Source organism: Strix uralensis, chromosome 20 (genome assembly GCF_047716275.1).
Source record: "Strix uralensis isolate ZFMK-TIS-50842 chromosome 20, bStrUra1, whole genome shotgun sequence".
NCBI lineage: Eukaryota > Metazoa > Chordata > Aves > Strigiformes > Strigidae > Strix > Strix uralensis.
Window position 1 is genome coordinate 12,641,277 of NC_133991.1, and position 12,887 is coordinate 12,654,163.

At 48.3% G+C, this 12,887-nt stretch overlaps 1 protein-coding gene across 26 annotated transcripts in view; it reads right to left on the reverse strand.

Annotated features, from left to right (window-relative positions):
* MSI2 (musashi RNA binding protein 2) overlaps positions 1-10,256 on the reverse strand; it is a 255,858-nt gene extending 245,602 nt beyond the window's left edge. For all 26 annotated transcript variants that reach the window (XR_012631757.1, XR_012631754.1, XR_012631755.1 and 23 more), the window contains exons 1-5: positions 10,152-10,256; positions 9,901-9,941; positions 9,642-9,723; positions 9,169-9,253; positions 4,898-4,939 (exon numbers count right to left, since the gene is read on the reverse strand). Coding sequence is in view for 21 of the 26 variants with exons in the window: in XM_074890669.1 (XP_074746770.1) it covers positions 4,898-4,939; positions 9,169-9,253; positions 9,642-9,723; positions 9,901-9,941; positions 10,152-10,213 (312 nt within the window). In the remaining 5 variants the exon portion in view is untranslated. The remainder of the gene's footprint in view (positions 1-4,897; positions 4,940-9,168; positions 9,254-9,641; positions 9,724-9,900; positions 9,942-10,151) is intronic.
* Between the last annotated feature and the right edge of the window lie 2,631 nt (positions 10,257-12,887).

The following is a 12,887-nucleotide window of genomic DNA, read 5'->3' on the forward strand; positions in this document are numbered from 1 at the left end:
AGGCTGGTGGAACAAGAAGCCCAAATACTGGCCATCGAACATAAACAGAAATCCCTCATACTGTCTGGTAAGGACTTCATATTTCTCTGCATGCAGAAGACACATCAGTATTAGGGTACACATCTATGCCCAATGCCAAGAGCAGGAAATACTTCCTCTCTTTACTCCATCCAGACCTGCAAATGCAGGGGAATTTAAAAACAAGAAAAAAAAAAAATCACAGGGAAAAGGTCTGACCTTGCTGCTCTTTACAGCCTGGTAGGGAAGGAAGGGTGGCAGGAAAGGAAGACTCCTGAGTTCTGCCACTGTATTCAGTTCACATTCTTTTGAAAAGGACTTCAAAGTCTACCCGATACTTAAAATAAGATGGGAAGTAGCGGGACTAACCTGGAGGAGTTTACAGGCAGAAGCAGGGGAGGAAACAAACAACAGAACTCTTGATTATCAAGGTCCATCATTTGCTTTGGAATAAAATCTCTCCCTGCTACTCTGGCTCACGCTTATCAGGCAGCCAAGGGATGCAGACACCCCACCCACAGTTAACTTAATTGGAATCAGACATCCCAACCCACTGGTTCACTTTACAAAAAATATCCCAGTTTAGCCTGGGTGTTACTCTAAAAGGGCATGCCCTCCATGTGCTGCTCCGCAATAGCCAGCTTCACACGGGTTTAACCAGCAGCAGCTCAAATGAAAGGAGAGTTGTTGACACTCTTTTCTGCCCAGGGAGGAACAGATGTACACAACTGCACCTCTCCCAGTCCACATGCCCAGTCAGGCAGGAAACCAGCTAGTCCACAGCCAAGGTACGCAGTTTGCAGATACACTGACTGCCTGGAGCACAGCGCGCCGGAAGCAGTTATCGGTTCTGCGCTGACCTCTCTTAGAGTAAGATCCATCTAATAAAAACATCGGCATGCAGCATGACCATCTGATAATCGGACATAAGGCTTCCCTCACCAAATAAAGCCCTTCTGCGATTTTGTGATCAAGTGGTCACCAGAATACCAGACCCAACCCACGTAGACTCGATCCCAAATGAAAATACGCAACCCTGACAACAACCACCTCTGCTCTGGGTCATCAGCAGACGGGACGCTATACATCCATCACCCAGTCCAGGCCGGCGAGCTACCGGAGCAGCTCCAGCAGCAGCAGTTGGCTTGCCCTTCCTGAAGGGGAAGGATGCAGATCGTTACAGTCAGCAGGTCACATTCACAACGCTAATGAACACCACCGAACACTACTACGAGTAGCTCCAGCTTGAGAATCGCTCCAGCAAGTCAACAACCATATGAAGCACATGCAGTGTGCCCCTGTAGTAAGTGCTGGGAAGAACAGGCACCTCAGTCCCATCCTGGAGGACCCGGAGCACAAAATGCAACTCAGTGTGTAGCCTCACTTTGACTGAAGTTTTATCTGCCTCTGTTTCATACACGGCTTTCCAAAGCAAAGCATCCAAATTTCTATACCAGTAAGTCACACGAAGATATTTTCATGGCCAAGGAGCTTCTTCACAGACTAATGCTGCTGTCCTTTTGCTCTTCAGGTTTGGTTTGGTTTTTAAATAAATCCCTGAGGCGGGGGGTGGGGTGGGGTGGTGAGGGAGGAAACTGCTTACATTTGAAAATATCTAATGAACATGCTAAATTTGATAAGGCTTCTCCAACCTAATATAGCAGCTAATGTCAGAACTGACAGGCTATGTATATTAAAAAGTCAAATTATTGTAGTCTTCGGTATTCAAAAGGGGGTACAAAACTACTACCCCACCCCCCGTCACTGCTGCTTTTTAAGGATTTTTAAGTCAGCAGAGTTATAAACGATCAACTGTTACAGAGCGCCTTCCAGCACTTGGAAGCAAGACAGATTTTATCAAGGAACAGGAGCCGCGAGAAAGCATACGTATATTTTTTTCATCTTGCTGTTAGCCATATACTAGAACCTCAACAAGTTAAACCCCCGCAGCAAATTTCCTAAAACAATGGCTTCAAGTCGTCCTGGACTTCACAAGGAGAGCAGGATTACACATCATGGCATAATCCACTGGAGGCAATCACCCAGGATTTTCTGCAAGGGTCATTCTAAGAAAATCAGGGAAGAATGCTCTGCTGTTACAGCCTGCCACTTCTTGCTCAGTAACCCATTTGCATCACCAGAGAGGTGTCAAATCATGGAGATGCCGTTTAAAAAGCCCAAAAGAAAGCATTTTACTGGGCTATGGTTTGAAAGGGGAAGACTAGCCAATTAAAATGAATCAGAAGCAGGGAAGGAAGGAGCACAAATTATTGTGCGTGCACAAATAAGTGAGCGTGACCCCGCAGACCACAGCGAGCACGTGATCTGGCACAGGAGGCGAAGGCAGCCAAGAACCAGCGCAGCCACTGCCCACTCAAGGGTTAATCGTGCCGAGGCAGGTCAAAAGGGCTCGAAGGAAGGGGATGGATGGGGGGAAGCTCTGCTGCAGCCTTGCTCCCACCTCAGCACCCAGTCACTGCCAGGATGATCACAGGAAAAAAGCCCAGTCCCCATTTTGCTAAACGTACCAGAAAGGAAGACTGCTCAGGGGAAAAAAACAATAATAAAAAAATCTCCCTCTCGCACCTAGAGAGAGAGAGACAGAGACATTTCATTAAATGCCATTAATCTCCACAGACCCAAGCATTAGCTAGTTAATTAGACTAAAGTACAGTCACATTTTAACGCTGAGCATTCGCTATTCAACTGGGATAAACGAACAACTGAAGTCCAAAACCTTCATTCAGTATCTAATTAAAAAACAGAAAACCAAAAATCCAGATTATGGAACGTTGTGCAGAATAAGACATCATAATTGATGTAAAATCTGTCCTTTCTTGCATCTGATTTTCTCCAGTTTCCTAATAAGGCTCCTTTCAATCCTAAGATTTTTTTCCAAGTGCCCTGTAGAAATCCCAACACTTTAGAAAGGACAAGTGTGTAAAAAGCAGAAACAGACACTGCTGACCTCTCAGGAGAGAGCGAGTTCCTGCTAAGAGTGGAATCCAGCCTACGTCGCAGGATTTGCCCCACACTTGAAAGATGTCCGCTACCAAAACCAGGGGGAAAAAAAAAAAAACCACAACCTACGTGGAGAAAAACAAACTCCCCTTTGTAAAAATGACCTCATTTTGCATTCTTTGAACACGAAAATTTAACTCACCAATATCCTCAGCATAAGACATGCCCTGCTTTTTTTAATTGTTATAGAAGAAATCACATGGGACAGCTTAACAGCTCTGTTGTAAGTGTTATAAACTTTTGCAAATAACACTGTAGAAACAGATAACTGGTAATTGAAGACAGTTTAAAATGTAAATAAGGCTTTAAAAAGGTATTGGGAAGGGGGAAAGGAACATCATTCACAAAGCAAGATCATCTTCATACTTTAATTATGAAAGCCTTCAAAATTCTGAAAACCGAGTTCTATCTTAAGGACAGCATTAATCCAATGACATAATCCAGAAGCCACAAACCCTACGAACTATAAACTCCTTGCTTAGTGCAGAAGCAAGCCAGGCACGCCATTAGTCACTAATTAGTTATTAGACATGTCCCATGAAGAAAAGAACCTCTAAATATTTGTCTACATTAGTCTGGGTTAAAATTCTGCAAGTTTTGTCCTCTTTTTTTTTTTTTTTTAATCTTTTTAAGAAATCACTGGCACCTCTCCTGCTATATGCCTAGGGTTTTTTAATTATACATCATTCTTCCTAGATGCACAATATATAATATTTAACATTATGGTTCCACAGGCTATTAAGCTGCTTGTTTTCACCAGGAGCTATATGCAACAAAATTGTTAGGTTGAACTTGTTCAGGTAGTCTCCTGCCACCAACTTTAAACCACTTTTCCTTATTGACTTGCATCCACAACTTTGCAGCCTTGTCCTTCCATGTTTTTAACAGAATACTGAAGTAACCCAGGATGACTAGAGCGTATACAAGTGGCATACACCAGCTAAATTAAGTTCTTCCAACAGACTCTCAAAAACAAATTAAAAAAAGAAAAAGTCAATTACAGAAGTTTATTTTCAGCCTCTGGCTTTCAATATTCAAGTACAACTGACTGCCCATTTGGATTTGAAACCGATCTGCTGTTTTCCTTAGGCACAGCCTAAAACCACTTCTATTCCATAAGCAACTCCTCCAGAAGAAAGGGCACCCAGGGATGCTTCAGACCAAGCACGCAGACAAAGTTCCTCTGCCCATCGCCACACCGTCTTTGTCCCAGCGTGGAAACCAGCCGCGCTATAGCAGGAGTGCCCTGGAAGGAGGAGGTCACTTCTCCAGCCAGCCTGATCGGCTAAGAGACTTAAAGCTCATTGTTTCACTGTTCCCGCAGAAGAATACCCCGTGGCCTGAAGAGTTCAGAGCTTCATCAGAAACTTGCTATCCAATGCTTATTAGTCTCCAAACACATCTCTCAAGTTATACAAAAGAAAATTTGCAAACAATGAAGGCAGAGATATATTCCCATCCATCACAACCACAGAACTGAAAGCTCAGCTCAAAACAAGCCTGAAGTCTGCACTTAATCCAAACGCTCTTCATAAACACCATGCAAAACACATTGCGTAAAACAGCACAACAAACGCGAGTAACGCGGCGACCGTCTCCCGCCAGAACTAGAGAAGTCGCCGCTTTTCCGCCAGCCGCAACTGAGCGGGACTCTGCAAGGAGACGGTTAAACCAGAGACACGTAATATCGCACAAAGCAGCTCTCCTGTAGTTTCACAGCCATACGCTGATACCCTTAAGACGCCATGCACTCCGGCTTTAAAAGCTTTCATTGCCAATTCCCTGTTTGAAACCTGAACTGCCTGGCAACAATGATTCTCTGTGTGCCTAAAATCCTATTATCGATCCTCCTACTTACCTTAGGCTGTGCTCGTCGGGGAAATGCAACTTTAGGGTCAATCTGGGGAAAAAGAAAGGGGAAATCAACAAGATAGCTTTTGTTGTCAATTTATATTATTTTGTTTTTAAATCACTGAATTATTAATCCCTCATTTCTCAGGCTTGTAATTCAGCACACTGGGTCATCTAGAACTACTCTGGAACTGATGGATCACAGTCTGGGTTTGTCGGGGGGGTGGGGGGGTTGGCAGGGGGAGGGAGACGGGAAGAGGGGAAGAAAACATCTCTTCCATACACCTCCTACATCATCTTCTGGGCAACAATCTCCGGTGGTGCTCAGGGAGCTCTGTATTAGTCTTCGGGTGCTGCCTCTACAACCAAAAGGGCCTGTTAAATGTTATCTGCGTACTCTGGGGGTCGCACAGAAAGATGGCCAGAATTCCTCATCAAGATCTTAACCTATTGTTTTTGACACCTGCACCTTCCTTCAGTTCGGTTTGGGGTTACTTTTATTTTTCTGCTTTGTTCTGTCAACTGACTGGCAACACCACATGAAAAAAGAAATGCAGAACACAGAGTCAAATTATTCACATTTCAGTTATTAAAACTAAAACATTAGAAGGACTACAGGATTATCCTTCATAACAATGTGCCAAATTGTTTGCTCGCCATCAAAGAATATATGTGAGCAACGAAAGACTACAAGGGGGCATTTATGGGAAGGGGTGGGAAGAGAGGAGAGCAAGACATGAACGAAACACACAGGCATTTTAAACCAGAAGAAACCAAGTTCTTAAAGGTTCTCCATGAAGGAGTTACCTAAAGTATGCTTGAAGGAAGCATGCCACCACAGAGACAAAAAGGAAGAAAAAAATGTCTTTGTTTTACCCCATGCTCCCTTGTTTTAAGATGCAGCACTGACTGCCATCGCGCTGCATAAATCAGAAAGCGTGTCCACTCTGCAATTCCAAAATGCTAATTCTGCAATCTTAAAAACAACTTCCACACGGGTCATCTTTAAAAAGCGACTCCTCTCCACCATTCAGAAAATCACTTAAAAAACAAAAAGACACCACCGCAGATGCGTGGCTGGATGTAAATAAAAAGCATACCTTTTAAACAACTGCCCAGCTCCAATTGTCATCTTTAAAAATGATCGCAATAAAGCGTCTGCGTGCTGCTGATTTCACCTCTGGTTTTTAGCAGCATCTGCACGCAGACATGTTCTAAATAAAGACTCTGGAAAAGGATGTTTTAAAGGACTAAATCCTACCTTAACTGTGCAACTTGCTACTGCTTTCAGTGTCATCTTTGACTACGTAACAAACTGATGAGACTAATCCTGACTGTGTTAAGGCATATTTAGAAGTAGAGGCTTTCTTTAACAGTTTGGTTGGGCTTTTGTTGGGTTTTATTCCTCCCTCAAGCTAACCCTGGTTAAGAAAAGGGGATGTTTCCATTTGGTATTGTTATTCCTGTGGTGATAAATATTCCTGTCACTGATAAATAACCACGGGCCTCTCCTAAAAAGCAGTTCTACTCAATTAATTTGTCAAAATTGGAAATATCACAAACATCTGATGTGCAACTGATAAACTGATTTGTCTACATCGGATACAAATGTAGTATCTTGTTTAGGACATACCTGAGAAATGAGCGATTACATGCCACTTTATTGTTCAAAAAGCATAGAAAGTAAAATTATTTATCTAGAAAGCTAACCTTTTCATAGAGATTAACATTATCTACAAACATATTCAGCACTGACTAGGCATTTGTCTACTGGGGAAATACAACAGGTACGGATTTTCCACAGCGATACCCAAAGGTGGAGGCAAATATGCACATTTCTACATTTGCTTCAAAAGCAAAAGTTTTCTCAACAAAGAACAGTCCCACCAGCAGGACATCACTGCAAAGTCCCACTGGCAAAAAGTTGCAAGAGCCATTAAACTCTAAAGCAACACATTCATTTCTGAAGGTCAGTTCAAAGAGCATGGAGTTCTTTTTGCGCCACAGCGACAGCCCTTCTTAAATGACTGAATTTTCCTTCAGGAAACCTTTTGGATGAACACCATCAGCGTTTGAAGATGAACACTAGCAATCAACATGGCAAATCCATACCTTTTGCATATCCCTGTCAACTATTCAAACAACAACCAAAATAAAAAAAAAAAAAAAAAAAAAATCAAACTTCTACCAAAAAAAAAATTAGTTAGTTAGGTACAATTCTACTTACTGTATCTACAAGTCCTCTAGGAAATGACTATAATACTATTTCTGATATGAATGGCCATTACCTAAACAAAGCTTTTAACGTAACTGTAAACAAGAGCGACGTTTCCATGCCAATACCCAACCGATCTGCCTCCTGTGCTGAACGTTGAAACAGAGTCAAATGCTATGTTATACTAAAGAACAGTTACTACAATACGTCTACAAATAAACGGCTGAAAGGGAACCTGGCTAGTTTTATCTTTTACTTTTAAGTTGTGTTACTGATTCTAAGGTCCATTTCTTATTTAGATTGATTCAATCATTATCACACAATCAAAACTGAAGCAAATTTGTCCTGGTCAAGCTTTTCACCCCTCCCCCAGAGAAGAGCAAATTAATACATTGCAGGGACTAGACTGTGATACAGGAAAAAAGCTGGGGGAGGACCTAATTATAGTCAGAAATATGACAGGGTGTCCTCCCATGATTTATTTTTTTTTTAAACCCTCGTTCAAGATACTGTTTGCCTTTGTTCTTCTTATCTAAATTTATCTTTAAAAACACATAGAGAATATAGCTATACACAAAAAGTCTGGTGAGTTTAATCTCAGGAGCACAGTTGAATCAGTTATCTTACCATATCTGATTAAACCTAAAATCAAATTATTAAGGCATGTGAAAGCATGGGCTACGTGTTCAGACAAGCCTGGCAGAATTTGTAGGTCGAATTAAAACACTAGATTCCACCTGCCTCTATGAGAGCTTTGGGCTTTTTGTTTTCAGATAATTTACATTTTTTTAAAAAATCATACACTCATGTTTGCTCCCTGCTTCTTCTATTCTTCATTTAACTGTATCTCATACACACAGGCACCCACAAGATGTTCCAGCACCGAGACAGGACTCCTCCTACCACCATGCTCATGTTAAAATAAAACCTTTACGATCCAGAATATATACTATAAAAGACAGTTACAGCAACAAACACATTCGAAACGTCCAGCAGAAGCTCTCTGCCAGACCCTTAAACCAACACGATCCTTCCCTTCCCAAAACACAACCCCCTTCAGACCGATCAGTACCAAAGCAATCATGACCTCTACCAGTGTCCTTCCCCCCTCCCCTTCCAGCTTTGCCGAGGCTTAAAATTGCAATAAAGTGAGAGGCACAAAACTTCATCTTTTTGCATGGACCTGGTCGCAGGGGAAAAAAAAAAAACACAGGGCCTAAAGCTACACACGCTTGATACCTTTTGTTTGACCCAATACTGAAAATGCCGTATCAGGTCAAGGGGCAAACGCACGCGTGGATTTTTTTATTGAAAAGAAGGAAAAAAAAAAAAAGGGAAATGTGATGTTTATTATAAAAAAACAGCTCAGCTGAGTCTCATGAGCGTTTTCCTTATGTTATCCACTGGAGACTAAGTGTAGCAAAAAGCTCTGGAGAAACAACAACAAATTAGGACTTGTGCCTCTCTACCACAGCTACTCTCGAGCTCTCGCACAGCTTTCCATAAATTAATGCCTGTGTTTCATAAGGGCCCTGACATCACAGGTGAGGGGGATCTCTCCGAAAAATGACTTTGGGAAATGACACCAGGAGCAGCTTTTACAATTTGACAGTAAGTCACTCCCACCTTGAAACGCGCGCACCAATAAATAAATAATCAATCAAAAGAAGAAGAAAGTTCCCTGCGGAAAGCATTCTGCAGCGGAACACCAAAAAAAGTTGGATTTCACTCTACAATTTTTTCAATGTCACCGCTCGATAAAATATAAGGCTGGGGGAGGAGCCATCGGTCGGTATGGGTAAATTCAGATTTAAAAAAAAAAAAAGTTACCGCTTTCTGTAAGTTAGAGGCAGAGTTTAAGGGAAAAAAAAAAAAAAAAAAAAGAGGAAAAAGCCAACCATGCGATTCAATGTCCCGGTTCAATGACAGCTTGACACCGCCCCGCAAAACCCCCGGCGAAGCGGCAGCTGCGGGCGAGCGCGGGGCGAGGGCACGGTCCCCGCCACGCCGCCTGTCCCCGCAGCGGGGGGCGGGCAGCCCCCGCAGCCCCACGCAGCACCTACCGTCTTGGAGTCCAGCTCGTGGTGGGGCTGAGCCAGGACTTTGTCTACACTCGCCGGATCCGCGAAGGTAACGAACCCGAAGCCTCTGCGAGAGACAAAGAGCGAGGGGATGGGGGTGTGGGGAGGGGAGGGGGGTGATGATGAGAACTAGAGACGAGGAGAAAAGTCATAAAAATAAACGGCTGTTTCCCCCCTCTCACACACACACGCACCCCTCGCCCACAGCCCCCCAGGGGCACCCCGACACCCCTCCGACTCGCCAGCCGCTTTGTTTTCTCCTCCCGGCTGGGGGGGGCGGGGGGGATGCGGCGCGGGAAAACCTCTCGAAAAGCCCCACGCGTGGGGTGCCATGAGGATTGGGGGGGGGGGGGGGAAAGAGGATTGGCGGGGGGGGGGGGGGGGGGAGCGTCCACCCGCCCCGACGGCAACTCGCGAAGTTTTGTCAACGCGCCTCGGGTGGGCGGCGGTGTTACCTGGAGCGCTTGGTGGTGGGGTCCCGCATGACCATACACTCCCGAATTTCTCCGAATTTGCTAAAATAGTCTCTAAGGCTGTCTGCGGAGAGAAAGAGAAACACAGAGGCAGAGGAGGGGAAAGGGGGGGGTGGGGGGGTGCGGGCAGGCCCCGGCGCGGCGGGACGCGGCCCACGCGGGGCGGGACGCGTGGGGGAAAAAGGGGAGGGGGGGGGGGAAGCGGGGACGGGGAGGGGTGCGGGGGGGCGGCGGTGCTTACCTGGTGAGGTTTGCCAGCTGAGGCCGCCGATGAACATCTTGCTGGAGGGAGAGAAGAGAGCGGAGTTGAACGCCGGTGCGGGATCGGCCATTTTGACGGGGCACCTCACGGCGGCGCGGAGGGGCGCGGAGCGGGGCGGTGAGGAGCGGGGCGGGGGGGGGGGGGTGGTGGGGGGGCCGGCCGACCGGCCGGCCCCCCCACCACCCCCTCCCCCGCCCCGCTCCTCACCGCCCCGCTGCCCACCGACTTACCCGGGGTCGTGCTGCGCCTCGCCGGGGCTCCCCGAGGTAGCCTGGCTCCCGTCCGCCTCCATGGCCGCGCGGAGCCCGCAGCGATCCGCGCCGAACGAGAGCCCCTGAGAGGACCCCCCCCGCCCGCCCGCCCGCCCAACCCGCCCCCCCCTGTGCCCGGCTACGGGGCTCGGTTCGCTCCGGTTTGCTTTTCCCCTTCCCTTCCCCCCTCCTCCTCCTCCTCCTCCTCCTCCTCCCTCCGCTACCGGAGGATCTCACTGGAGAGGCGCTGGGGAAGCAGCCAGATCCGTCACACGTGGGATCGGCTTAGCTCAGCGCCGCGCCGCGCCGTCCCTCCCTCCCCCCGCCGCCACCATCCTCTCCTCCCTCCATCCCTCCCTCCCTCTCACTCCCCCCCCTCCTCTCCCCTTCTCCCTCCCTCCCTCCCGCCCCCGCGCCATGGGGCGGGGCCCGCCGCCGTCGCGTGGCCCTGCCGTGACGTCACCGCCGCGCGCGCGCCCGGCGAGCAGCGCCGAGCACCCCCCCGACATATACACACACACACACACACACACACACACACACACACACACAGACACACACACACACACACACACACACACACACACCCCCGGTACGGATAAACACACACATTTACTTACCCCCCGCCGCACCCCTTATAACGGCTCCGGTTCGCAGCGGCAAAGCAGAGCCCTGAGGTTGTGTGTGGGGGGGTGTTTCCCGCCATCCCGCCCTGCCTGGCCCCCCGGCACGGCCAGGGAGGGTGATGGCGGACAGTCTGTCCCTGGGGCGGGCGGGCGTCCAGCGGAGGCAGCTGAGTGAAGTTTAAGGGACTGGTGGGAAATGAGGGTATCGCGGTGAGGTGTCCCTGCACCCCCGCGCGGGAGGGGGTACCCGCTCCTGCACCCCAGTGTCCCCTCATCCCGGTGTACCCGCATCCCGGTTTCCCCACATCCCAGGGTTCCCGCATCCCAGTGTCCCCGAATCCCAGTGTCCCTGAATCCTGGTGCCCCCACATCCCAGGTTTCCCGCATGCAGTGTCCCTGTATCCCAGTGTCCCCACATCCCAGTGTCCCCACTCCCAGTGTCCCCACTCCCAGGACTCCCCACTGCAGCCTTTGGCCCCAGCAGGAGTTGTCAGCGTTTGCCCCCAGCCCCTACATGTGACACTGGCGTTTGAATGGCGCTTTGCAGCGTCAGACGGACGCGGCGCTGGGGCTGCCAAGTATTGTCGTGATTATATAAGGTGAAAGCAATCAGTTTCACCTAAATTAAGAAGCGGTGAGCGGGAGCGCGGGCTGCCCGCCCAACGGGACTGAGCCGCGTTGCCCTACATTTTCAGAAACATCCATTGATTTTGAGTACCTTGGCTCGCCCGAGACCAGGTGCCTCCTCCCTGAAGCCCTCCCGGCCCGGCGGCCGTGCCTGCAAGAGCTATTTTGGGGTCACAAACTATTTCAAACTCAGGGATTATAATTTTTTAGGGGGAGGGGGAGTCACGACTTTCCAGCAGTGACTAATGAACAAGGTGTAAATTAGAGGACGTGCACAGGTCTGGTAGGACAGGCCTACCAGAGAAACAGTCATCTTCACGTTTTGATGCCGACCACTGCAAAAATATGATAAAATTCCCTTTACTGGGTATGTTTTGTCATGAGCTGCTGAATTCCGGTTCCAAGGGCAGGGGCAGGAAGACTCCGACCGCTCCGGCTGGGACAGGAGCTGTCCTGGCCCTGCCCCAGCAGCACCAGTGTGCAAAGTGAATGGATGGGGAGGATTAAACACCAGTCTTTTTCTCCCCCCTCTGAGCCTCCTTTAGATCTTAGCTATTTCTCGTAATAATCACCGGGAAATTACTAGTCAGGAGTGTGGTTCCTGGGGTTATATTACCCCTTTAATCTCTCTGACCGCGGCGCAGAATTTTAAAGGGGTTCCAGAAGGAACAAGCACGAGACAGATTTTGCTGATGGACAGAGGGAGCTTCAGCGGAGCTGATTACAGCTCCAGAAAAAAATTTGGATTTCTATATATTAAAAGGAAATCTTCCCTGTTACCCCTTACCTCAGTGAACGTTACAGGTCAAACAGCTTTTGAAAGGCTCTATCGGTACTTTCTCTTTTCCGCCTCTCCCAGCGCCGTGGCCGGTGCAGGCAGGTGACCGGTTCCAATCTATTCGGCCATTTTTGCCATTTCTCCTGCACACGCCACTGAGATTTACAAATTCAGATCATTTCCAGGCAGCCTTCCATTACCGTGTTTGTTTTTGCCCTCTGTGAGGTTTACAAACCTGAGCAGTTAATGTCTGTACATTAAGCTGGAAAACCCCCAGGTCCTTACTGCCGGCCTTTTGGCAATGGCCATTTGATGGTGCTTGCGGGAGGAAAATCCCACTAACGGCTGATTTTGAGAAAGCCCAGGGCAGCGCAGCCGGGAAAGCAGGCACAGGGCTTTCCCCTCTCTTCGGGGTCGCCCTCGCGCCTCTCGCGTGCCCAGGAAGCAGCTGTGCTGCCCGCAGAGCAGAGCCCGCTCCCGAGAGCGCGACGTGCCCAAGGGAAGCGGCAGCACCAGAGACCAGCGCGATGCGAACCGCTGCCCGGTGGGCTCTGCAGAGCACACCCCGTCCAGCCGCCTGCGATCCTCTAACACCACGAAAAAACAGCGAGCACATCTCCCCTGCCTGCCACCTCCACTCACATCCCTGGCACCACGCGCCCGTGACACGTAATTACACCTCAG